Source organism: Oncorhynchus keta, chromosome 31 (genome assembly GCF_023373465.1).
Source record: "Oncorhynchus keta strain PuntledgeMale-10-30-2019 chromosome 31, Oket_V2, whole genome shotgun sequence".
NCBI classification, from domain to species: domain Eukaryota; kingdom Metazoa; phylum Chordata; class Actinopteri; order Salmoniformes; family Salmonidae; genus Oncorhynchus; species Oncorhynchus keta.
The window spans coordinates 9,317,748-9,344,437 of NC_068451.1; the positions used below are offsets into that span (position 1 = coordinate 9,317,748).

At 42.2% G+C, this 26,690-nt stretch overlaps 2 protein-coding genes across 8 annotated transcripts in view; one reads left to right on the plus strand and one right to left on the minus strand.

Annotated features, from left to right (window-relative positions):
* LOC118364343 (protein Aster-A-like) overlaps positions 1-12,131 on the minus strand; it is a 33,998-nt gene extending 21,867 nt beyond the window's left edge. For 2 of the 6 annotated variants that reach the window (XR_008087883.1, XM_035745817.2), the window contains exons 1-2: positions 11,986-12,131; positions 7,611-8,756 (exon numbers count right to left, since the gene is read on the minus strand). Coding sequence is in view for 3 of the 6 variants with exons in the window: in XM_035745817.2 (XP_035601710.1) it covers positions 7,611-8,077 (467 nt within the window). In the remaining 3 variants the exon portion in view is untranslated. Of the gene's footprint in view, positions 1-592; positions 757-2,111; positions 2,646-7,610; positions 8,757-10,682; positions 11,279-11,985 lie in introns of those variants that run through there. The other 4 variants (XM_052489504.1, XM_052489503.1, XM_052489502.1 and 1 more) reach the window with 4 other exon arrangements.
* si:ch211-225p5.8 (uncharacterized protein LOC555567 homolog) lies at positions 12,108-20,872 on the plus strand. 2 transcript variants are annotated; one of them, XM_035745821.2, is made up of 6 exons: positions 12,108-12,254; positions 15,302-15,468; positions 15,791-16,028; positions 16,439-16,613; positions 16,802-16,856; positions 17,080-20,872. In XM_035745821.2, coding segments are annotated over exons 1-5 (627 nt in total). In that variant the 5' UTR covers positions 12,108-12,253; the 3' UTR covers positions 16,848-16,856; positions 17,080-20,872. The 2 variants fall into 2 exon arrangements, with proteins under 2 accessions (XP_035601714.1, XP_035601713.1); XM_035745820.2 differs by lacking the exon at positions 12,108-12,254 and adding an exon at positions 14,474-14,961.
* The last annotated feature ends 5,818 nt before the right edge of the window (positions 20,873-26,690 follow it).

Consider the following 26,690-nt stretch of genomic DNA (forward strand, 5'->3'; position numbering starts at 1 on the left):
GATCTTATTTCCAAGGCACTGGAGCAACAATGAATACGCCTACATGAAACACATTAGGGCAGAAAATGTTCAATGGAGGTTTTTATGAAGAGCACTTTTATTAAGTTAGGTGTGTAGTGTGCTTACACAAACATGCTGTTGTCTTCCTTATAGTGAAAGCAGACATTCGGAACTTAAAAGACAAGGTCAAACCTATATTGCTGCCATAATATGTGCAGCTCATGTTCAGAGTTCAGGTATGGCCCCATAAAAATGGCTGTATTGATGCCATAACAAAAGTTTCCATGGTTGCAGACTTGCGCTTAATTTGCAGTTTGGTGAAAACTGACAACCGCCTTCTGTTTTGACTCTTACAATCATATCGTACTAACTAGCTATAAACACACACAAACAGTCTCTTTCAACAGACACTGTGGTCTACTGTGTGAGCTCATTTGATCCTTTTGTTCATCTCAAGCAATAACTGATAGCCCGCACACAGAGTAATCCATCCACTGTATACGGCCACAAGCATTTATACACTACCACCAACCTCTAGATCATATTGTTCACCCCTTCTTTTGCATCTGTTTCTATTTCTCTCTTCATGCACCTTCTGTTTCTCTTTTCTCAGTGTTCCCCTCTTCTTTTTTCCTATCCATAGCCTCAGTTCAGTCAGCTTCCCCTTCTCCATTGCAGTCTCTCTTCCCTTTCCTCTAACTCTTCTCTCATTACTGCCAAAACCACACTGGTCCAACTGTCGGTTGTCATGGTGACCTGAGGGAAGGCGGGGGGGGGGCTCGGGGTTAATATCAGCATTATCGCCAAGGTAACAACCCCCTTGTGAAATAACCCACCAATAGTAGCTGTGATTCTGAATTATGAAATCATAAGAATGAGCCAACACTTGAGGCGATGACTGCTGCCAGATTTGTGCATTCAGAAATGTTCTCAAAGCACTTTATCCATGTACAGTACAGTAGGGTTTCCCAAACTAGGTCCTGCCCCCCAAAAAATTGTGAAAGAATTAAATGTCAATGTAAAATACTGTCATATAATTATGCACTTCTCGGTATAATTAGCCTCTAAAATATAAATAGACCATAAATGTAGAAATGTGTGTTTTTCTGGGAGGCTGAGAGTGCTATTATATGATACAATATCAGTAAGCCAACTTGTTACATTTACAACGTGTCTAAATCCTATCATCAACTGATTTCAGACAGTGTATGTATAGCTGTGGATTAACTGCATTGTGTGAATGGGATGTTACAATATTGGCAGTTGATTTGACAAATTAATGGAATCATTCCTCTAAAAAAGGCTGGCTGGCTAGCCAACATACAGTGCAGATAAATTATTCAAATTCACAATTTTAAATATTTTTTAATCACAGAAATAGCAAACCATGGTTGACCAACTCCCTGACCAAAATGGTTTAAGTTTATCCCATCGTAAGAAGGTTCATGTCCTTTCTAGTATTCTAATTCTGTGGGGTGTGACCCTTCAAATACGTCACTGGTGTAACCCGAACCGGACATTATCGTGCTCGTGTCAATCTGTCAGTGAGTTTACAAACGAAATGTAGAGATGCAAATGACTGTCAAATGGAACTACCACAATGTTGAATATATTTTATTTAGAGCTCTGTTTGAGATTACTTTCTCATCCAAGCACAGCCTACTGTAAAATGAGTCAGGCGCAAAATGAACGCTACCACCATCCATAGCGCCTGTCAGACAACAGAACGTAAACAACGATAGAATGTAACTCCGTGAACTCGCGCTGCCTACGTGAGATATGAATTATACAAGCACAATAACAGATGCGGTCAGAAATTAGCCAAATCAGATCGCTGATTTCAGACTGCTATAGACGCACACGTATGGCAGGCACGGGTTCCGAAATTGCAATTCGAATCAAACGACGTTCATATCCTTTCTACCAGTCCATCCATCTTTCAATTGGCAATCACTGACTGCCCACAACCACTGACAACCCCCCCCCCCAGTTCCGCATCCACATGGATACGAGTGTAGCCTATACCTTTATAATACGAGGACAAATAGGCAAAACATTTCCATTTGGAGGGCAGACTGCCCTATTACGTAAATAATAATATTGACACTTACTCTACCATGTCATGAGGTGTTTTCAATTTGGACGTGATGTCCACACGCTGCTTTATAGTATCTGTATCACTTGGGCGCCGGTCCTGTGTGCACAGCGCCGCCGAGCCAGCCGACGCTACACTGTCCATCCGATGCCTGTTTTGTCGGATATAAAAACGAGCACTTCATGTGCGACCTGTTTCACTTCCCCATAACCATCACGTAGCCCGAACTCAACCAGTCTCATATTCTGTGTCTGGGCAAGCTAGCGTTGACAAGCTGCGCCCATAAGTAATCCGTTCTGAACACACAGGCAGCAGAGAAAGGGGGGAGGAGGAGGCACAAGATAGGCCATGCACAGTAGCAGTGCACTCTTAGGAAAAAATAAAAAAGGTGCCATCTAGAACCTAAAAAGGTTCTTCAGAGAACCCTTTTTGGTTCCAGGTATAACCCCTTTGGTTCCATGTAGAACCCTTTCCACAGAGAATTCTGCATGGAACCCAAAAAGAGTTCTACCTGGAACCAAAAATAGTTTTACATGGACAGCCAAAGAACTCTTTTGGAACTTTTTTTCTTCTAAGAGTGTAGCGTCGAACAGAGAGCCAAATAAAATAGGTTTTTAGAGTATTTGTGAGTTATTTTAAAATCAATAAAGACAGTATTGGGAAAGGTTATGAAAGAGGAGAAAATGCAAGCATGAATTAAGGCCAGTTGTAGACAGATTATATATAGGCCTAACATGGTGTAATGAAATGGTGCAATACCAAAATATCACAGCCATTTGCTGACATGGTTTATCACACTGACTGTAATTATACAGTGCTAAAACAGTGCTGCCCGCAGTGTCCACCTGGCCGAAGCCCACCCAATCCTTTAACCCTCAATCGCTCTGTCCATCTCTGGATTAGAGACCCACTGAGTAGGATACATCATAATCCATGCTGTACAGATCCCCCTTCTCTTGCTCGCTCCCTCTAATCCCTCTAGTTCTCAACTAACATCAAGGCGGTGTCCCGGAGGGAGGGAGGTTCATGCTCTACAACATCCGAGAGAACGACCCTGCCTCAAGACAGGAGGGGCAAAGAAGATGGGATGCTCAAATCTGGTCGCAGGTATCCAGGCACTTGTCATCTCCCAGTCTTGATTACTGCAAAGCTGTTGGCTGGGCTCCCTGCCTGTGCCATTAAGATCACATGTTCTTTGGGATAATTAGATGAGTGGTGTTTTAGGCCTTCGCCAACATTTTTCAGGTCAGGCCCTGTTCCTCCAGCAGAAAAATGTCTGACTGGCAGCCTTTCTGCAGTTGGAGACCTGAGCCAAAACTCAAGACCATTAATCGCCATAAATATGATGAACAGTGGGCGACCTCAAACACCTCAAATAGGCTCTGAGAGACAGGCCCTACACCCAAACAAGGATCTGCAGTTGTTTTTGTGTGTCGGTGGATTATCAACTGGGATTATGTGGCCGGCAGAGGGGAATGGGGGGGACGGTACAAAGGCAATTACTCAATTAGATATCCGTCTGCCAAGCAGGTCAGGCCTAAACACACAGGGAGGACATGCATCAGCTAGTGGTTTTCCCTTCACCTCAGTTAACCCCACTCTGCAAGTAATGTTTGACAAACTGTTGACTAAAAGAAACAGCCCAAGGGTGAAGAACATATGCCTAACCTACTTTTTTTTTTTTTTTTTATAAATGTGATGGGTTTTCGTTGTTCAGCTTCAAGTGTGCACACAACAGTGGTGGAGCTGGAGAAAACATGAACCCCTCCCCCCACCCACCATATTACTGTCATCCATCCTCTTGTTACCAAACAGATTATGGAGAAATGTTACTAGGAAACTTACACGTCACGTTTGTCTTACATTAACACTTTGTTAAACCGTCAAAGTGCAATCTTTAAGATGTTAACTGACTTCATGACTGTGGTGCTGAGATCTGGTCGCCAACTGTTCCGTGTTAGGCTATTTACTAGCCTTATATTGGAAGAAGTTGCCGCGCCGTCGCTCAGACTATCGCTACAATTATGCTACTGCTTAGACAGTTGTGCAGTTGTGCAAGTGACTGAGGTCTGATCACCACGGGAAAGTGCTTTTAAGCCACTGAGGAATCCAACTTGGCCTCTGATAGATAAACATCCCACACAGCTGTCCCCAACCAACAAAGTGTTGGGGTCTGAGACTGTCAATGTTCTTTGAGGTTTAAGGTAGTGGTGTTTTAGGTAGACTAAGGCTAATTTTTAGCCCTAACTACCAGCAGAAAAATGACTGGGAGATGTGGCTACACAGCTCTTGTAGGAACATGCCTCAAAATATCTCATTTCTCAACATTAATGCCAAACATAAATATGATGAACTGGGCGACCCAAACACCCTGAAATATAGGCTACAGATTAGAACAATGGCCTGGCCTGCCATGTTCTTGATCTGCAGTTGTTTTTCAGATCCCCATGGAAATCAGCTGGGATGTTGTGACCACCAGAGGGGAATGCAGAATTACTCATTAGCCTAACCATAACTAAAATGCCTTCATTGGCCTCAAATCATCTGTCCCCTCAAGGGTGTGGCTGTCAATGGTCAATTATTCTCATCTACACTGGGTTTCTTTCATGCTGCAACAGGACAAAAACAATGGTAACCAAAATATATTAAATTAACTGGCTAGTGTTTTAATGATATAAGAATATTTGCCTCATTGTTAATGCCCACTCTGCAATGTAATGTTTGACAAATGTCTGAGGCCTAAAAGTTCACAGCCTCTCAAACAGTGGGTCAGCAAAAATATTCTAACCTACTTTTTTTTTTATAAAACACTGGAATGAAACAGTTTGCCTGGTTTCAGCTTCACAACTTGATCAATGAAGTGGTGATGACAAGATGACCATCATTCACCAATGGCCTTTTCCATTCAACTTATGTCATCCATGTTTAAATGTTTGGCTAACTCAGTTTTTCATTATGACATTTAATCAGAGTAACAATTCCTGTCTTACATCAGTTAATCACCACTTTATTTTAAGAATGTGAAATGTCAGAATAGTAGAGATAATTATTTATTTCATCACATTCCCAGTGGGTCAGAAGTTTACATACACTCAATTACTATTTGGTAGCATTGCCTTTAAACTGTTTAACTTGGGTCAAATGTTTTGGGTAGCTTTCCTCAGACTATCCCTACAATTATGCTACTGCTTGACAGTTGTGCAGTTCCTGCAAGTGACAGAGCTGGTGATCACCACGGGAAGGTTTGTGCTTTTAAGCCACTGCTTTTCAGTAATGCCAACTTTTCTGATAGATTGACATCAACAGCTGTCCATTTGGAAGACCCAAAGTGTTGGGGTCTGACATAGACTGTAGCCTCTCTGAGGTTTAAGGTAGAGGTAATATCACCTTAGGTAGACTAAGTCTAATATTTAGCCTAACTACCAAGTCTCTACAATAGAATGACTGGGAGATGTGGCTACACAGAATCTTGTAGGAACATGCCTCGCATAACATATCTCGCATTTCTCCACGTCTTCACAGTTGGAATGGTGTTCTTCAGCTTGCAAGCCTCCCCCTTTTTCCTCATTTTACTGTGGATATAGATACTTTTGTACCGGTTTCTGCCAGCATCTTCACAAGGTCCTTTGCTGTGGTTCTGGGATTGATTTGCACTTTTCGCACCAAAGTACGTTCATCTCTAGGAGACCGCACGCATCTCCTTACTGAGCGGTATGACGACTGCGTGGTCCCATGGTGTTAATACTATTGTTTGTACAGAGGAACGTGGTACCTTCAGGCATTTGGAAATTGCTCCCAAGGATGAACCAGACTTGGAGGTCTACAATGATTTTTTCTGAGGTATTGGCTGATTTCTTTTGATTTTCCTATGATGTCAAGCAAATAGGCACTGAGTTTGAAGGTAGGCCTTGAAATACATCCACAGGTACACCTCCAATTGACTCAAATGATGTCAATTAGCCTATCAGAAGCTTCTAAAACCATTAAATAATTTTCTGGAATTTTCGAAGCGTTTTAAATGCACACTCAACTTTGTGTGAAAACTTCTGACCCACTGATATTGAGATACAGTGAATAAGTGAAATAATCTGTCTGTAAACAATTGCTGGAAAAAATTACTTGTGTCATGCACACAGTAGTTGTCCTAACCGACTTGCCAAAACTATAATTTGTTAACAAGACATTTGTATAGTGGTTGAAAAAATGAGTTTTAATGACTCCAACCTAAGTGTATGTAAACTTCCGACTTCAACTGTATATATAGCCATTGATTCTTGACGATTATAACTTATGTCGTACCCCATCAGAATTGATATTAGCTATAAAAAAATGTTTTACTTTAAACAATGTAAAAGCAAAAACTATAATTTTGTCCTTATATCCATAGCTCGGTCAATTAATTTAAAAGTGGTTACATTTATCCAGGCCCATCCCTTAGCTTAACAGGCAGTATAATTTAGGTGTAAAATTATGTCAGAGGTCTATCTAAGTAATGTTTATTTAAAACAAAAACTGGTAAATGAACAGGACAAGGGCACTGCTGTTAATGTGGAGCAGAGGCACACCCTCTGCCTGCCTGGATGGTCCTTTAACAGGCTCACCGAGGACACTGCAGCACCACCAGAGACCCCCTCCAATTGGACAGAGGTGACATCATCAGACAAAGCGTGGGCTCCTATTGGCCGGCGGTGATGTTATGGATTCTAAGCAGGATGAGCGGTGCACACAAACCCGCCTCCCTGATCCTTGTGAATGACCAAGCGGAGGTGTCTCTCTCTCTCTCTGCTACAACAGACAGATCTCTCGTTTTCCCTAACATTTCCTTTAGCGTACTCTCTTTTCAGCCTCATGCCTGTCTTCATATGCTTATTTCTCTCCCTCAATTTGACAATTTATCGAGAATAAAATGTAAGATGCAGGCTTACTTTAATTATGGCGAGGTAGCACCTTTAATATTGTGACCTGGGCTAAGGATTTTGTTCCCTGAAAGATTATAAGAGCATAATGAACATGCTCCTCTGCCTGCCTGACCAAATCAAACTGTGACATAACCCAGATTGGAGTTCACCAGGACTTTAACAGCATAATCTGCCCTCTGTGGTTTTAGTGCTTAACCAATAAGCCCTCTGCTGTGCCCTTTCTAAATAGTTGGCTTGTGGTGTGCCATTACAGAAAACTGTATCGCTGTCAAACAGTGCCATTTATTTTATCTGTGACACACCATTAGCAGTCTCCTCGTCTTATCTAATGTAATATCAGTGAAGTATGTAGCCTATGAATTATCATTTAACCTAATGCTTAGATATAAAATTGACTAAGTGCCTTAAGTTACAGTTCCCTGATTCAGTACATCACAAGGCCATGAACCAATGTGCTGCAGTTTGCAGATAACTGAGCCCATCCCTAGATGGGAGGAGCCTTGAGGGGGGGTCTGAGGTGAGTCTTGCAGGGAACCTGAGGCCTCTGGCTGCCTGGCTGTCCTAGAGAGGAGAGAGATAGAGAGCAGAGCACTGACCTGCAGCTGTCCCAGTCAGACTCCCTGCTGAGCAGACTCCTGAGGGACCAGCGTGAGCGCCGGCCGAGAGACGAGCTACGTGACCAGGAGATGCGAGACGACGGGGGAAGCAAGAGGTCCAGGGAAGGGCCCAGGACTGTGTCCTCCACATGGGGGGGCAAGAGGGGTGAAGGGAGAGGTGAGGGGCTTCCTTGAGGAGTAGCGCTCCCCTTCACCCTCTCCTCCTCAGTGCCGTTCCACCGGGGTTTGGATGACTCCTCTTGTTCTCCATCACTCCTCTTCTTGGTCCGGCCTCTGCTCCGGTGGGGGTGGGTGAGCCGGTGGCGGCGGGGAGGCCGAGGGCTGGGAAAGCGGGACCAGGCCTCGGTGTCTGAGGATGGGGGAAGGATGTTCAGCGTGGGAATGGGGACGAGCTGGGTCACCCCACTTTCTGGTCCGGCGGTGGCCAGCACAGACATGGTCATCATTCTCAGAGCTTCTTCAGACCAATTGTTTTACTTCAAAACACCCCGATGAAGGCTTGCTGTGGCGAAGCAAATTATGCTGACACTAGGTCAGGATGTTGAGGAAGTTGGTCTGAGAAACGATCACAACTTCTGCTTTTTGGTACAAATCAATTGTGGACTGGTCCTAGACTGCTAGGCTAGGACCATTGTGAATGTACCTCATGTTTCCAGTAACGTCCAGATGGTGCAGTATGAAAGATGCCGTTATGGAAGGCAGGTCTTCTCCATGGTAGTGTAGGGCATGACAGCACTACACTAGGTTATAGTCGTTTAGCTTCTCCCCCTAATTTCAGTCAATAATGTTGCAGCAGGAAACCAGGGTGGGACCCTTATTGAATTAAAAAAGCTAATACAACACAGTCTTCTCCCTCTCTAATATTTTCGAACTCTCCACCTCATGCTCTGTGCGTGGGGCTTCTTTGCATCTTTTTGTCAGTAGTCTGTAGTTTTGTTCCTCACTTCCTCCTCTTCCGCAACTCCCCCTCTGTCCGATGTCTCCGTCTCTCCTTCGATGTGCCTGCTCTCCCTCTTACATTGAGCCAAGTTCACAGGCCGTGCAGTCTCACATTTGGTCTCATTATAGCAACGGTAGAACTTGCAGTGGGAGAGATAACGATCTATGTCCCGCTGTTGCAGGGGGCTGAGGAGAAGAGAGACTGTAGTATTGGCTAACAGTCTAATTCTCCCTTAATAGACAGAAAAAAACTAACATTGTAGAATATCAATTTTCTGGACAAAAGATGATCCCAGTTACTTTGATACATGTTATCGATTTCTATTGGTTTTGAGATCTGACCTCAAATGGTATCAGGAAGTACTGAATCACTCAGACAGCTTGTTTTGAATTATTGATCGTCAGAGAGACAGATCGATGGAAGTTATGTATTCCGTGTCCAATATCAGTGGTGTCTGATTGCTTTTGATGCATCGTTTGGTTGGAAATTGCTGTGAGGCAGATTTTGCAGCTTTGCTCCCTTCTGGTATTAAGTCAGTAAAAGTGATTATAGTGCGCACTTGGAGTCAAATGATGAGGGATTACGCTATTAAAGTACTTTTAAAAAAACATACACAATACGTACAACAATCCTTTATCCCATCTCAAAGATTAGCTCAAACACCCCAACAACACCTCCCATCCTTCAAATCTCAAGATCCAGCTCAACCACATTAACATCCCCTCTTTTCATTCTTAAAGCTTCAATACGTACCTTTTGGGACGACCCGACAAAAATCACATAGGATGTCTAAGAAGCGGTAGATCTGTGCACTATTTCTATGCTCCCCATTCTTAAGTTTAATTTTTTGCATTTTTTACTTTTGGTTTTGTACACCAGCTTCAAACAGCTGAAAATACAATATTTTTGAGTATGAAAAATATATTTCAGTGATTTAGATGGTACAATGATTCTCTACACTATACTCACTTGTTTTGTCACAAACTGAAATTAAGCTACCAGCAAATGGCAGAGAGATTATAAATCGACAAAGACAAAAATCAACTCTCTCAGCCAGACAGCACAGATGATGCAGAACATATGTTATATTGTCACAGACATGATAATATGTGTGTGTGTTTGTATCTATTGTCTAGCTTCTTTCGACCAATTTAATTTTTATAATTGTTTTTACCTTTATTTAACAAAGTCAGTTAAGAACAAATTCTTAATTTCAATGATGGCCTAGGAACATTGGGTTAACTGCCTTGTTCAGGGGCATATTTTTACCTTGTCAGCTCTGGGATTTGATCTTGCAACCTTTCGGTTCAAGTCCAATGCTCTAACCACTAGGCTACCTGCCGCCCAGCAGGTAAGTGCAGGCACTAGTTTTAGTCAAGGCCCAAACCCTACAGTGTATTTGGTCATCTGTTTACACAAGAGAAATCTTGGCATACTCTTGTTTGCTAATCCATGGTAATACTCGTGTGACACTCTCGATCTTTGCTTCACACACAGCCATATCTTGTAAACTAGCAATAAAACACACCACAGAGATTCAGATGGGCTATAAACAATCATCAACATCAAGGACTTCCCCAAATCATGTTTACGTAGGTGCAATACTAACCTGGCTCCAGTCTTAAAAGTTATGATGACACAAACGCATGGGTAAAATAAGATCATGGCATAGATGACAACAATTTTGTTCAGGCAGGGCCAAGAAGTTATCAGTTGGGTTGCTATTATTCACAGCGTCAACGTCCTCACGTCAACTTCAAACGCTTTTCAATACAGTAACGTTAACAAGTCTGTGTTCGATACAGTCTGTCTAGTTAGCTAACGTTAGATATCTAGTCTCTGGTCGGTACAATAAAAAAAAGACACTATTGTAACTAGTTAGCTAAAATGAGCCTAGCTTACTGTCTTGCCAAGCTTTCAATATCTTCAGAGCCTCTGAGGAAGTTCCCAACAACGTGCTTCTACATCTCCTGCATTGATTGATGTTTGGGATTTTAGGCTTGGTTTCTGTCTAAGCACTCTGTGACATCTGCTGATGCAAAAATGGCTTTGTAATTACATTTGACTGATTGCACAAAACAAAACGGTTAACATTTGGATTCAGTTCCTACCTCCCATTTGATGAATTTCCCCCATTTCGATTATCTTGCTCGGCTTCGAAGACAAGCCGAGCGACAGTGCGAGGAGCGATATTAAAATCCACTTTTTCACAGGATCCCATCAGCAGCATCCTTTTGAGATGTAAAACCCTCCACTCCTGCTGCCAACACACCAGGCAGCTCGCCGAAATAGACCTGACTGACAAGATAGTTAGCTAGCTAACCAGACTTCCTTGCTAAATATACACGTAGCTAGCTACTGGTGGAACATAGAAGCAGTCAACGTATTGTTTATTCCGACATATGCCTAGTTGAAGCGAGCTAACTGTTGGCTAGTTAGCTAACAAAACCATTAGCTAGTTATGCTAACGACGTCGTAAGCCAGCTAGCTACGCACCGGGTAACGCTATTCGTTGTCTGCTGGTCTGACGTTATAACTAGCTTGCTAGCGACATTGCTTGCTGGGATTTATTGTGCTTTTATCTTGTTGTCTTAAACATCGATGATGCGTCTTATATGGGAAACATTAATGTTTCCCATTTTTGTGTCTACCACTTTTGGCTAAATATCTTCTGCAAGACAGAAAGCGACCGAAGCGGAATCTCAACAGAGGCAAACCAAAACTTTTAAGAGGGGGGCATCAACACTCATATATATATATTAGTATATTTCCTGACTACTTCTAAAATGTAACATTATGTTCCGAAGCAACACAAATATCTAACTGTGGGTTGATTTTTATCTAAATGCTTAAAAATATTGCTAAATAATAATACACTGTTACATAATCATTTTACATTATAACCCTTTCCCCAAAACTTGTGGTACAGTCTGGTGATAAGAACGCTGGATGACAAATAACGGGTTCTCATGATGATGGGAAGCACTTTAAACGAATCAAACGAAGCTCTATCCTAGTAGGGCGGGCTTAAAACTGTGAACCTTTATTCAGCCACAGGTGACTGAATCAACGCCATCTCAACGGTCAACACTAGAATAAAAAGTGCATGGCTAGCGCCCACAACAATCTGTAATTCTGTAATGCCTCTCAATTAATGACTTAATACCATGGGAGCTGCTTAAACCATGTCCAATAATGCAGATAGAAATGTATAGATGAAGGCCAGGAATAGACTTGTTGCGCCCTCTTGTGATTCAAGTGTGTGCAGTCACAATAATGATATGCAAAATAATGGACTTAAGCACGCTTGAAATGTCACACAGAGAAAAAGTACAACTAAATACACATATTTAAATTATCATAAAACAACCTTGATATTATTGATTAATATAGGTTTATTAGTCCGGATCTCACCTTCATGAGCTAGGTCACAGTGGTCCACCATTGCTGCAAGGCTTGTGTGTGTATGCTGCTATCGGCAACTCCCTCTCTGAGCTGTAACTGATTAATTTCTGGCCAAGCTGAGAGATAGATACGATATCCTTTGCGGCTGCAGGCGCCTGGGTGAAAGACAGGTCACCTTGTTCTGGAAGAAGACTGAAAGCAAGAATGGGATATTGACAAGGAACAAGAGCATTTGGTTTCACCACTTGGGCATTCTATCAGAAACAACAGACAATACAGTAACCTATGTTTTCTAATAATAATAATAATTAAGAAAACTGAAAATTTTAGTAGACTAACAAGATGTATGTATACATGTATGATATTTAGGTTAATATGAAAGTGCAATGGTCAACAACAGATCAATGTTTGTGTATGACATCTAGACAGGGGCAGAGACATGGACAGTGTTCATGCACGTGACAATATTTACTTACAATATGCTCTCTCTGCTCACCCTCGTTTCCATGTGTATGCATATATTGTATAAGAAGTACCTGTGTAACTAGGCTATAACGTTGTTGTCTTAGCATTTACCTAAAAAAACTTGTGAAACGTTTTTCAAGAAATATACTGCTCAGTCTACATTTAGTCTACAGGGCTGTATGTAAAATGCAAAGAAATATCAAATCAATAAAATACGTTGGTATGTTCGTTTGTTACATTTAATATGTTAAATGAACCACTTTAAATTTAAACACATCTATCACACTATTATACGTCCATACCTGAATAATGTTGCTGGTAGAAACTGCTCCTCTCACAGGGGTTTATAAGTTTCACTCGAGCTTCAGTTTATCAGACTATTTCACGAGACAATTATTCTGGAGAATAGCCAATAGTGGTTGCAATTACTTTGCATTTTCAGAATTCCCTCTTTGGTTTACATCTTCGCGCTTCATGGCATTTTACATCCGGTTATAAACACATGGACAGCTCCAGTTCCATGGTGCCAAAGACTCAACGAGAATCCGAGTTTATGCCTGCGCAAACCAGGTCACGGAGAGATGTGTTGCTGAACGCTTCCCTTCGCAGAATGGGGAACTAGAAACCAGATCTGGGCTAAAAATAAAAAAACACCAGCATGTGTGGTTTGGAATAAAGAGAGGGTAGGTGTGTGTCCTATACAGGAGAGGTGAAAGCAACATAACAAATGGATACCCCCCCCTACACCAACAGGCATCAGTTTTCATACACAAATATAACTGTTTATCTTGAGTCAATATTTGCTTTAAAGCTTTAATGATGTCAACCCTCAAGGTCTAAGTAAATCTGTGTGTGTGTGTGTGTGTGTGTGTGTGTGTGTGTGTGTGTGTGTGTGTGTGTGTGTGTGTGTGTGTGTGTGTGTGTGTGTGTGTGTGTGTGTGTGTGTGTGTGTGTGTGTGTGGTTACATCACATGAGAATGTCCTAGACATACAAACAAGACCTAGACGTTCCCTGACAGAGATGAATTGCATCTCTTGTTATTGCGCATATCAAATTACTGTACATCATAGAGCACATTTCATTAACCAGCTGAGATTTCATCACATAACAAATACATTTGAAAACATGTGAGGTAGACATGTTATTAGATCCCCAAAGGCTATCTGCTCCTTGGGTCTATTTGTCATTATGTTGTCCTTCAGTCATCTGTTTTGTTGACCTTGCCTTCTATTGCAATAGCCTTGTGTTTCCAAGTCATTTGGCATTGAATGAACTTCAGATTCCTGATAACAGATATCTGATGACATTTGATACATCAACCCTGCCTGTGCATCAGACTGACAGTTTAAGAAAATGTTGCTTTTGCCAAAGAAGTTATTAGAAATATAATATAATAACTTAATTTTCCATCCCACTTCTGACACTACTAGGAAAGGCCAACAATGACAAATACATTAATGGATTGTTTGAGGTTCTGGAACATTATAGAGTTGTGCATCATGTGTGTCCTACAAGCAAACTATAGACAGGCACACATTTGAATACACATACACGTGTCTGTATCTTGCCTCATTTGCTTAACAAATTTGACATCATGTCATATTTCCTGGTCAGTGATAGCGAACTGAATACTTATTTGTTGATTTTTTTTTCTCTCAGCTTAGAGTGTGGACAAAACGTTTATCGAAATAATCCTCCTTCATAACCAAACTGTTAATTGAGCAATGTGCATTACAACTGCAGTTTCATTACTGCCTATAGGGTCCATCTATTCTCAGAGATTAAAACCAGAATGATCAGTGACAAGACCATTCAATCAAAACCATAGGCCACTGAAAACAATCCAAAGAAAGAACAATTTAATTGATTGATAAAATAAGAATAGATTGTTGGTTAAAACAAAGCTTAATTAAAAACAGCCCCATATGGTAATTAGTTGGCAATGATTTGCATTAGAAAGGTTTGGTTGGCTTGGCTATCATGCAATAATAGTACATTGATTTCAACTTCTCTTTCGCCTTGGCCTGGGTGCGCTAAAACTGTTGGACATTCAAGACAGGCATGTATTCACACGATCTAAAAATAGCATTGTAAAATACGAACTCATACTGTGTAGACTAGACTGTAGGCTGAAAACTGCATCGATAGCTTCTGTATTGTTTTTATTCGCGTAGCTTGAGGCAAATGAATAAGTAATAGACTCCGATTAATTGATAGAGATCATACATCAACTTCAATCCGTTTTTATCTGAACAGTTATCAATTAGAAATGTCAAACCAACCCTGATTAAGCGGAAATTAGAACATGCCAGAATAAGGTGGGGAAAGTATTGATTAACAATGGCGAAGTTAACAACATAGCAACCTATTGGAAATTAGTTCACTCCGTTTCATGCAAGGAGAAACTCGTGGGGAGTAAAGCAAGAAAATAATTTTATTCTATTAATTTGCTGGCAAGAGTTTTGGAAGAAAAATGATACAACAGTTATTATCGTCACTCCTGGTCTTTATTCTTTGTGGTAAGTTTTCCATTAAAAAAAGATAACGAATCAGCCTGCATAACACATTATAAGGCTATGGCCTAAGGCAAAAGTCAAGTGTGTACTGTTGTTATAAAATTATATGTAGCCGACAAAATGCGTAAATATTAGCTTGTTTATTATAGTATACATCATTATAATTGTCAATACGATGTATTGTTCCTGATCATGTTAGTGTTGTTGTTATTTATAACCCCACTGATCTTGGGCAAATCATCATGTCAAATTGCTGTCTAATTCCTTGCTCTTCTCTCTTCTGACCCCAACTCCCCACTCCTCTTACTCTTTTTCTGGCACCATGATCCCCTGGTTACCCAAGTGCCACATTGTCATGGGGGCTGTGCAGAGGTGGACTCCATGACAGAGGCGGTGGCCGGGGAGAGCTTCCTCATGGGCTGCATCTCCTGTAAGAGGAGAGAGGAGGTCCAGGCCCAAACCACGGTTGACTGGCACTTCAGAGCCACAGGAGAGGAGGAGTATATCCACGTAAGTAGGCCTACTACATAGTACTAGCTGTAAAGTGTATTATGTATTAATTAGTGTATATTATGTATTAATTAGTGTGTATTATGTATTAATTAGTGTGTATTATGTCAGTGTATAATGTTTTTGTAAAGTGTAATGAGACTTGTTAAATGCACTGTAAATAAAATGTGACTTGACTACCAAGACAGTAGAAAGGCTAAAAATTAAAATATGGAACAATTTGTTATATAGGAATGCATGTGTAATACCATGGGTGAAATATTACGTAATTTATCATCTGGGAGTGTATAAACACTGTGTGGGTGTTCTACTTTCTTTCAAGATCTTTCACTATGACCACCCACACCCCAACACCCTCCACGAGGAATTTAATGACCGGCTAGAGTGGCAAGGAACAATGGGGAGTAAGGATGTACAGATAGGAGCCATCTTCATTCACAACGTCACGTTTAATGACACAGGCACCTACCGCTGCACCTTCCAGCGCACCCTCTTCCTCCCATTGGATAATGAATATATCACAGTGGAAAAGGAGGTGGAGCTTACTGTGGTGGCCGAAGGTAATGGGGATCCCCCCCAGTGAACAATGTTTCTACTATCTATTGCTTTTTAAATCAATCTCTCTTTAATGGTCTTTGTTGTGTATGTGACAAAGTCCTGAAGTTCTTCCTTCATGGTTTTCACAGTCTGACCACGCTGTATATTTAGACTCTTTTCCCTCTTAGTAAAAAAACAATGCATCTTATGTAACACATGTTTATGTGATGATAGGATGAATCCAAAAATACTGTTAATTATCCACATTTCCTTTTCTTACTTCCTCATCCATACCTATTTAAAAATGAGGCCCATTAACCATCTACTTAAAAGTACTCAGATTCACCTTGAACTCTACATGCACGCTATAAAAATGAATGTATACAGTAAAGTACACATGATCTCTGCAAAGCACTCCATCTCCTCCTCCTAGCCAATCGGGAGCTGTTGTCGGTGGTGTCAGAGATCATGATGTATGTGCTAATTGTGGTGCTGCAGCTGTGGATGATCGTGGTGCTGATCCACTGCTACAACAAGATCTGGGCTGAACATGAGGCACGGGATGCCCGCAAAGCCCTGAGGGCCCAAAAACTGGCCCTAATAAAAGAGTGAGAGCCAGTCTTAAGTATTTGCTAATTTGATTTGTGAATCAAAGTATGTCTATGGTACATATTCTCCATTCTACTCTATACCAGATACTGTAACTTCACTTTCTATGTTATTATTTCTCTCTCGTCATCCCTCCATCTCTTTTCCTTCCTGACAATTAACTCAGTCTATTTTTTTACATTTCCAGACCTTTAGACTCAAAGGACAATTGTGACGGAGTGCTTCTGGAGTGACTTGTTTCAGTGAGTTTGTTTTGAAATCCTCTCACATGATTGAAAGTGTAATTTTATAGACTTGATTGTACCATAGATATGACTGTAGACCGCTGACTGCAGAGAATAAATTGAATTACTTTCCCCATTCTAAATTAGGACACAGTTTACTGCAATCAAAAGCTTTTTTTGCATTGCTATTCTTAAAGCAGATGTTCGATCTTGATGTATTTTGTTTGTGTGTATCTAACAGGTAAACATCAAAGATGGAGAACTCTGTCACAAGCAACTGTTACCACGACACTACAAGGCTATTATATCATAGAAATAGAATTTGAATGTCTTAGCATAGTGTGTAACACATGCAGTTTACAATGTACTTGATTTACTGTACGAGGTAGTTGCTGCTGGTGTGAGTGGTGATTAGATTAACAGGTGGTGCCGAATAGCCTTAGTGTGTCAGCTCAAAAGAGAATGTCATCACGTGATGGATCAACAGTTCTGACACAGCTCTGATTACAGATGGTTCCACCTGAGCTGCATAGAAAGCTTTGGCAGGAACAACCGTGCATCTACATAGGTCTCATCTGCAACCATATTATTACAGATTTTTTTAAATCGCTATTTTCACAAGTATGTGGTACATTTTCACAACTCTTAGAACAAAATACCAAACTGGTCACACTTGTAATGCAGCAAGTCTTTCATTCAAAACCTGTCATTGTCCATTCATTTGGATTATAAACATCTCTCACCACACAACCATTGATTCAAGTTTATTGTGAAATGTAATGAGAATTGGATTCAAATCACCGAAACACAACAATATCTTTTCAAATTACAGTGCCTTGCGAAAGTATTCGGCCCCCTTGAACTTTGCGACCTTTTGCCACATTTCAGGCTTCAAACATAAAGATATAAAACTGTATTTTTTGTGAAGAATAACAACAAGTGGGACACAATCATGAAGTGGAACGACATGTATTGGATATTTCAAACTTTTTTAACAAATCAAAAACAGAAAAATTGGGCGTGCAAAATTATTCAGCCCCCTTAAGTTAATACTTTGTAGCGCCACCTTTTGCTGCGATTACAGCTTTAAGTCGCTTGGGGTATGTCTATCAGTTTTGCACATCGAAAGACTGAAATTTTTTCCCATTCCTCCTTGCAAAACAGCTCGAGCTCAGTGAGGTTGGATGGAGAGCATTTGTGAACAGCAGTTTTCAGTTCTTTCCACAGATTCTCGATTGGATTCAGGTCTGGACTTTGACTTGGCCATTCTAACACCTGGATATGTTTATTTTTGAACCATTCCATTGTAGATTTTGCTTTATGTTTTGGATCATTGTCTTGTTGGAAGACAAATCTCCGTCCCAGTCTCAGGTCTTTTGCAGACTCCATCAGGTTTTCTTCCAGAATGGTCCTGTATTTGGCTCCATCCATCTTCCCATCAATTTTAACCATCTTCCCTATCCCTGCTGAAGAAAAGCAGGCCCAAACCATGATGCTGCCACCACCATTTTTGACAGTGGGGATGGTGTTGCTTTTACGCCAAACATAATGTTTTGCATTGTTGCCAAAAAGTTCAATTTTGGTTTCATCTGACCAGAGCACCTTCTTCCACATGTTTGGTGTGTCTCCCTCCCAGGTGGCTTGTGGCAAACTTTAAATTACACTTTTTATGGATATCTTTAAGAAATGGCTTTCTTCTTGCCACTCTTCCATAAAGGCCAGATTTGTGCAATATACGACTGATTGTCCTATGTTGTCCTATGGACAGAGTCTCCCACCTCAGCTGTAGATCTCTGCAGTTCATCCAGAGTGATCATGGGCCTCTTGGCTGCATCTCTGATCAGTCTTCTCCTTGTATGAGCTGAAAGTTTAGAAGGATGGCCAGTTCTTGGTAGATTTGCAGTGGTCTGATACTCCTTCCATTTCAATATTATCGCTTGCACAGTGCTCCTTGGGATGTTTAAAGCTTGGGAAATCTTTTTGTATCCAAATCCGGCTTTAAACTTCTTCACAACAGTATCTCGGACCTGCCTGGTGTGTTCCTTGTTCTTCATGATGCTCTCTGCGCTTTTAACGGACCTCTGAGACTATCACAGTGCAGGTGCATTTATACGGAGACTTGATTACACACAGGTGGATTGTATTTATCATCATTAGTCATTTAGGTCAACATTGGATCATTCAGAGATCCTCACTGAACTTCTGGAGAGAGTTTGCTACACTGAAAGTAAAGGGGCTGAATAAATTTGCACGCCCAATTTTTCAGTTTTTGATTTGTTAAAAAAGTTTGAAATATCCAATAAATGTCGTTCCACTTCATGATTGTGTCCCACTTGTTGTTGATTCTTCACAAACATATACAGTTTTATATCTTTATGTTTGAAGCCTGAAATGTGGCAAAAGGTCGCAAAGTTCAAGGGGGCCGAATACTTTCGCAAGGCACTGTAGTTGTTTTAATTACCAGTTAAACCAATAGCAAACAATGCAAGATAAGGTGTTTTGAAAGTAATATTTTACAGTACTGTTAATTACAGTAGATTCACAGTTTTCATATTAGGCAATACACTTATAGTACCCAACAAAATTGACAGAAAATATATCCAATGTGTGATAAAAGGTGTGATCCATGTAAACGTCCTCTACAATCACTCATGCACATTAAAAAATATATATAATTGCAACATAGGTGTACTGTCTGTAATCAAATGCAAGAAATTAAATTAAAATAAAACAAAGTTTAGCATGCATTAATTTGCATCAAGCCTGTCTTGTACATTTGGCCAAAAATTCTCATCCACATCACAGTGAATGTCATTGTTCATGCATTGAGGTAAAAACATTTTGGTAAGGCAAATCCAAGCTTGATATTGGTCTGAAATGATGTTGTCACATGCCTCATCCATGGCCAGAAGGAGGGTGGCACTCTCCTGGGGAAAGCGATCGTACACCTTGTACCAACCATGCTGAAAATAATTCCTCAATAGGGTTGAGGAAAGGAGAGTATGGGAGCAGGTATAGGGTCACAAATCAAATCAAACTGTATTGGCCACATACGCATGGTTAGCAGATGTTAATGCGAGTGTAGTTAAATGCTTGTGCTTCTAGTTCCAACAGTGCAGTAATATCTAAGAAGTAATATAACAATTCCACAACAACTACATAATACACACAAATCTAAGTAAAGGGATGCAATAAGAATATGTACATATAAATATATGGATGAGTGATGACTGAGCGGCATAGGCAAGATGCAATGGCTGGTATAGAATACAGTATATACAGTTAAAGTCAGAAGTTTACATACACTTAGATTAGAGTCATTAAAACTTGTTTTTCAACCACTCCACAAATGTCTTGTTAACAAACTATTGTTTTGGCAAGTCGGTTAAGACATCTACTTTGTGCATAACAAGTCATTTTTCCAACAATTGTTTACAGACAGATTATTTCACTGTATCACAATTCCAGTGGGTCAGAAGTTAAAATACACAAAATTTATTGTGCCTTTAAACAGCTTGGAAAAATCCAGAAAATTATGTCAGGGCTTTAGAAGCTTCTGATAGGATAATTGACATAATTTGAGTCAAATGGAGGTGTACCTGTGAATGTATTTCAAGGCCTACCTTCAAACTATTTGCTTGACATCATGGGAAAATCAAAAGAAAATCAGCCACGACCTCAGAAAAAATTATTGTAGACCTCCACAAGTCTGGTTCATCCTTGGGAGCAATTTCCAAATGCCTGAAGGTACCGCGTTCATCTGTACAAACAATAGTACGCAAGTATCAACACCATGGGACCACGCAGCGGCCATACCGCTCAGGAAGGAGATGCATTCGGTCTCCTAGAGATGAATGTACTTTGGTGCGAAAAATGCAAATCAACCTTGTGAAGATGCTGGAGGAAACACATACAAAAGTGTCTATATCCACAGTAAAATGAGTCCTATATCGACATAACCTGAAAGGTCGCTCAGCAAGGAAGAAGCCATTGCTCCAAAACCGCCATAAAAAAGCCAGACTACGGTTTCCAACTACACATGGGGACAAAGATCGTACTTTTTGGAGAAATGTCCTCTGGTCTGATGAAACAAAAATAGAACTGTTTTGCCATAATGACCATCGTTATGTTTGGAGAAAAGGGGGAGGCTTGCAAGCCGAAGAACACCATCCCAACCGTGAAGCACGGGGGTGGCAGCATCATGTTGTGGGGGTGCTTTGCTGCAGGAGGGACTGGTGCACTAAACAAAATAGATGGCTTCATGAGGCAGGAAATTTTGGTGGATATATTGAAGCAACATCTCAAGACATCAGTCAGGAAGTTAAAGCTTGGTCGCAAATGAGTCTTCCAAATGGACAATGACCCCAAGCATACTTCCAAAGTTGTGGCAAAATGGCTTAAGGACAACAAAGTCAAGGTATTGGAGTGGCCATCACAAGGCCCTGACCTCAATCCTATGGAAGACTTGTGGGCAGAAGGAGGAGGCCTACAAACCTGACTCAGTTACACCAGCTCTGTCAGGAGGAATGGGCCAAAATTCACTTATTGTGGAAAGCTTGTGGAAGGCTACCTGAAACAATTGACCCAAGTTAAGCAATTTAAAGGCAATGCTACCAAATACTAATTGAGTGTATGTAAACTTCTGACCCACTGGGAATGTGATGAATAAAATAAAAGCTGAAATAAATAATTCTCTACTATTATTCTGACATTTCACATTCTTAAAATAAAGTGGTGATCCTAACTGACCTCAGACAGGGAATTTGTACTAGGATTAATTGTCAGGAATTGTGAAAAACTGAGTTTAAATGTATTTGGCTAAGGTGTATGTAAACTTCCAACTTCAATTGTACATATGAGATGAGAGATGAGTAATGCAAGATATGTAAACAGTATTAAAGTGACTTGTGATCCGTTTATTAAAGTGTACAATGATTTTGAGTCTGTTTTGAGGCAGCAGCCTCTCTGTGATGGCTGTTTAACAGTCTGAAGATAGAAGCTGTTTTTCCAGTCTCTCGGTACCAGCTTTGATGCACCTGTACTGACCTCGCCTTCTGGATGGTAGCAGGGTGAACAGGCAGTGGATCAGATGGTTGTTGTCCCTGATGATCTTTATGGCCTTCCTGTGACATCGGGTGCTGTAGGTGTCCTGGAGGGAAGGTAGTTTGCCCCCGGTGATGCGTTGTGCAGACCGCACCACCCACTGGAGAGCCTTGCGGTTGTGGGCGGTGCAGTTGCCATACCAGGCGGTGATGCATCCCAACAGGATGCTCTCAATTGTGCATCTGTAAAAGTTTGTGAGGGCGGTTGCGCCTTCACCACACTGTCTGTGTGGGTGGACCATTTCAGTTTGTCCGTGATTTGTACGCCGAGGAACATAAAACTTTCCACCTTCTTCACTGCTGTCCCGTCGATGTGGATGGGTGGGTGCTCCCTCTGCTGTATCCTGAAGTCCACAATCATCTCCTTTGTTTTGTTGACGTTGAGTGAGAGGTTGTTTTCCTGACACCACACTCCGAGAGCCCTCGCCCCCTTCCCTGTAGGCTGTCTTATCGTTGTTGGTAATCAAGCCCACTACTGTTGTGTTGTCTGCAAACTTGATGATTGAGTTGGGGGCGTGCATGTTTTTATTTTATTTTTTATTTCACCTTTATTTAACCAGGTAGGCTAGTTGAGAACAAGTTCTCATTTGCAACTGTGACCTGGCCAAGATAAAGCATAGCAGTGTGAACAGACAACACAGAGTTACACATGGAGTAAACAATTAACAAGTCAATAACACAGTAGAAAAAAAGGGGAGTCTATATACAATGTGTGCAAAGTGCATGAGGAGGTAGGCGAATAATTACAATTTTGCAGATTAACACTGGAGTGATAAATGATCAGATGATCATGTACAGGTAGAGATATTGGTGTGCAAAAGAGCAGAAAAGTAAATAAATAAAAACTGTGGGGATGAGGTAGGTGAAAATGGGTGGGCTATTTACCAATAGACTATGTGCAGCTGCAGCGATCGGTTAACTGCTCAGATAGCTGATGTTTGAAGTTGGTGAGGGAGATAAAAGTCTCCAACTTCAGCGATTTTTGCAATTCGTTCCAGTCACAGGCAGCAGACTACTGGAACGAAAGGCGGCTGAATGAGGTGTTGGCTTTAGGGATGATCAGTGAGATACACCTGCTGGAGCGCGTGCTACCATTGCCATCGTGACCAGTGAACTGAGATAAGGCGGAGCTTTACCTAGCATGGCCTTGTAGATGACCTGGAGCCAGTGGGTCTGGCGACGAATATGTAGCGAGGGCCAGCCGACTAGAGCATACAAGTCGCAGTGGTGGGAGGTATAAGGTGCTTTAGTGACAAAACGGATGGCACTGTGATAAACTGCATCCAGTTTTCTGAGTACAGTGTTGGAAGCAATTTTGTAGATGACATCGCCGAAGTCGAGGATCGGTAGGATAGTCAGTTTTACTAGGGTAAGCTTGGCAGCGTGAGTGAAGGAGGCTTTGTTGCGGAATAGAAAGCCGACTCTTGATTTGATTTTCGATTGGAGATGTTTGATATGAGTCTGGAAGGAGAGTTTGCAGTCTAGCCAGACACCTAGGTACTTATAGATGTCCACATATTCAAGGTCGGAACCATCCAGGGTGGTGATGCTAGTCGGGCATGCGGGTGCAGGCAGCGATCGGTTGAAAAGCATGCATTTGGTTTTACTAGCGTTTAAGAGCAGTTGGAGGCCACGGAAGGAGTGTTGTATGGCATTGAAGCTCGTTTGGAGGTTAGATAGCACAGTGTCCAATGACGGGCCGAAAGTATATAGAATGGTGTCGTCTGCGTAGAGGTGGATCAGGGAATCGCCCGCAGCAAGAGCAACATCATTGATATATACAGAGAAAAGAGTCGGCCCGAGAATTGAACCCTGTGGCACCCCCATAGAGACTGCCAGAGGACCGGACAGCATGCCCTCCGATTTGACACACTGAACTCTGTCTGCAAAGTAATTGGTGAACCAGGCAAGGCAGTCATCCGAAAAACCGAGGCTACTGAGTCTGCCGATAAGAATATGGTGATTGACAGAGTCGAAAGCCTTGGCAAGGTCGATGAAGACGGCTGCACAGTACTGTCTTTTATCAATGGCGGTTATGATATCGTTTAGTACCTTGAGTGTGGCTGAGGTGCACCCGTGACCGGCTCGGAAACCAGATTGCACAGCGGAGAATGTACGGTGGGATTCGAGATGGTCAGTAACCTGTTTGTTGACTTGGCTTTCGAAGACCTTAGATAGGCAGGGCAGAATGGATATAGGTCTGTAACAGTTTGGGTCCAGGGTGTCTCCCCCTTTGAAGAGGGGGATGACTGCGGCAGCTTTCCAATCCTTGGGGATCTCAGACGATATGAAAGAGAGGTTGAACAGGCTGGTAATAGGGGTTGCGACAATGGCGGCGGATAGTTTCAGAAATAGAGGGTCCAGATTGTCAAGCCCAGCTGATTTATATGGGTCCAGGTTTTGCAGCTATTTCAGAACATCTGCTATCTGGATTTAGGTAAAGGAGAACCTGGAGAGGCTTGGGCGAGGAACTGCGGGGGGCGGAGCTGTTGGCCGAGGTAGGAGTAGCCAGGCGGAAGGCATGGCCAGCCGTTGAGAAATGCTTGTTGAAGTTTTCGATAATCATGGATTTATCGGTGGTGACCATGTTACCTAGCCTCAGTGCAGTGGGCAGCTGGGAGGAGGTGCTCTTGTTCTCCATGGACTTCACAGTGTCCCAGAACTTTTTGGAGTTGGAGCTACAGGATGCAAACTTCTGCCTGAAGAAGCTGGCCTTAGCTTTCCTGACTGACTGCGTGTATTGGTTCCTGACTTCCCTGAACAGTTGCATATCGCTGGGACTATTCGATGTTATTGCAGTCCGCCACAGGATGTTTTTGTGCTGGTCGAGGGCAGTCAGGTCTGGAGTGAACCAAGGGCTGTATCTGTTCTTAGTTCTGCATTTTTTGAACAGAGCATGCTTATCTAAAATGGTGAGGAAGTTACTTTTAAAGAATGACCAGGCATCCTCAACTGACGGGATGAGGTCAATGTCCTTCCAGGATACCCGGGCCAGGTCGATTAGAAAGGCCTGCTCACAGAAGTGTTTTAGGGAGCGTTTGACAGTGATGAGGGGTGGTCGTTTGACTGCGGCTCCGTAGGGGATACAGGCAATGAGGCAGTGATCGCTGAGATCCTGGTTGAAGACAGCGGAGGTGTATTTGGAGGGCCAGTTGGTCAGGATGACGTCTATGAGGGTGCCCTTGCTTACAGAGTTAGGGTTGTACCTGGTGGGTTCCTTGATGATTTGTGTGAGATTGAGGGCATCTAGCTTAGATTGTAGGACTGCCGGGGTGTTAAGCATATCCCAGTTTAGGTCACCTAACAGAACAAACTCTGAAGCTAGATGGGAGACAATCAATTCACAAATGGTGTCCAGGGCACAGCTGGGAGCTGAGGGGGTCGGTAGTAGGTGGCAACAGTGAGAGACTTATTTCTGGAGAGAGTAATTTTCAAAATTAGTAGTTCGAACTGTTTGGGTATGGACCTGGAAAGCATGACATTACTTTGCAGGCCATCTCTGCAGTAGACTGCAACTCCTCCCCCTTTGGCAGTTCTATCTTTACGGAAGATATTATAGTTGGGTATGGAAATCTCTGAATTTTTGGTGGCCTTCCTGAGCCAGGATTCAGACACGGCAAGGACATCAGGGTTAGCAGAGTGTGCTAAAGCTGTGAGTAAAACAAACTTAGGGAGGAGGCTTCTGATGTTGACATGCATGAAACCAAGGCTTTTTCGATCACAGAAGTCAACAAATGAGGGTGCCTGGGGACATGCAGGGCCTGGGTTTACCTCCACATCACCCGCGGAACAGAGAAGGAGCAGTATGAGGGTGCGGCTAAAGGCTATCAAAACTGGTCGCCTAGAGCGTTGGGGACAGAGAATAAGAGGAGCAGGTTTCTGGGCATGGTAGAATATATTCAGGGCATAATGCGCAGACAGGGGTATGGTGGGGTGCGGGTACAGCGGAGGTAAGCCCAGGCACTGGGTGATGATGAGAGAGGTTGTATCTCTGGACATGCTGGTTGTAATGGGTGAGGTCACCGCATGTGTGGGAGGTGGGACAAAGGAGGTATCAGGGGTATGAGGAGTGGGACTAGGGGCTCCATTGTGAACTAAAACAATGATAACTAACCTGAGCAACAGTATACAAGGCATATTGACATTTGAGAGAGACATACAGCGAGGCATACAGTAATCACAGGTGTTGAATTGGGAAAGCTAGCTAAAACAGTAGGTGAGACAACAGCTAATCAGCTAGCACAACACAGCAGGTAAAATGGCGTTGACTAGGCAACGGGGCTGACAGATAAAACAAACAAGCAGAATGTAGTACCGTGATTAATGGACAGTCCAGCATGCATCAGCTAGCCAAGCAATCATTGGTGAACAGGGAGTACAGGACGGGGCTGAGCACGCAGCCTTGTGGGGATGTTGTTCCGTACCTTCACCACATGGGGGCGGCTCATCAGAAAGTCCAGGACCCAATTGCACAGGGCGGGGTTGAGACCCAGGGCCTCAAGCTTAATGATGAACTTGGAGGGTACTATGGTGTTGAATGCTGAGCTGTAGTCGATGAACAGCATTCTTACATGGATATTATTTTTTGGCCAGATGGGATAGGGCAGTGTGCAGTGTGATGGCGATTGCATCGTCTGTGGACCCATTGGGGCGGTATGCAAATTGAAGTGGGTCTATGGTGACAGGTTAGGTGGAGGTGATATGATCCTTGACTAGTCTCTCAAAGCACTTCATAATGACAGAAGTGAGT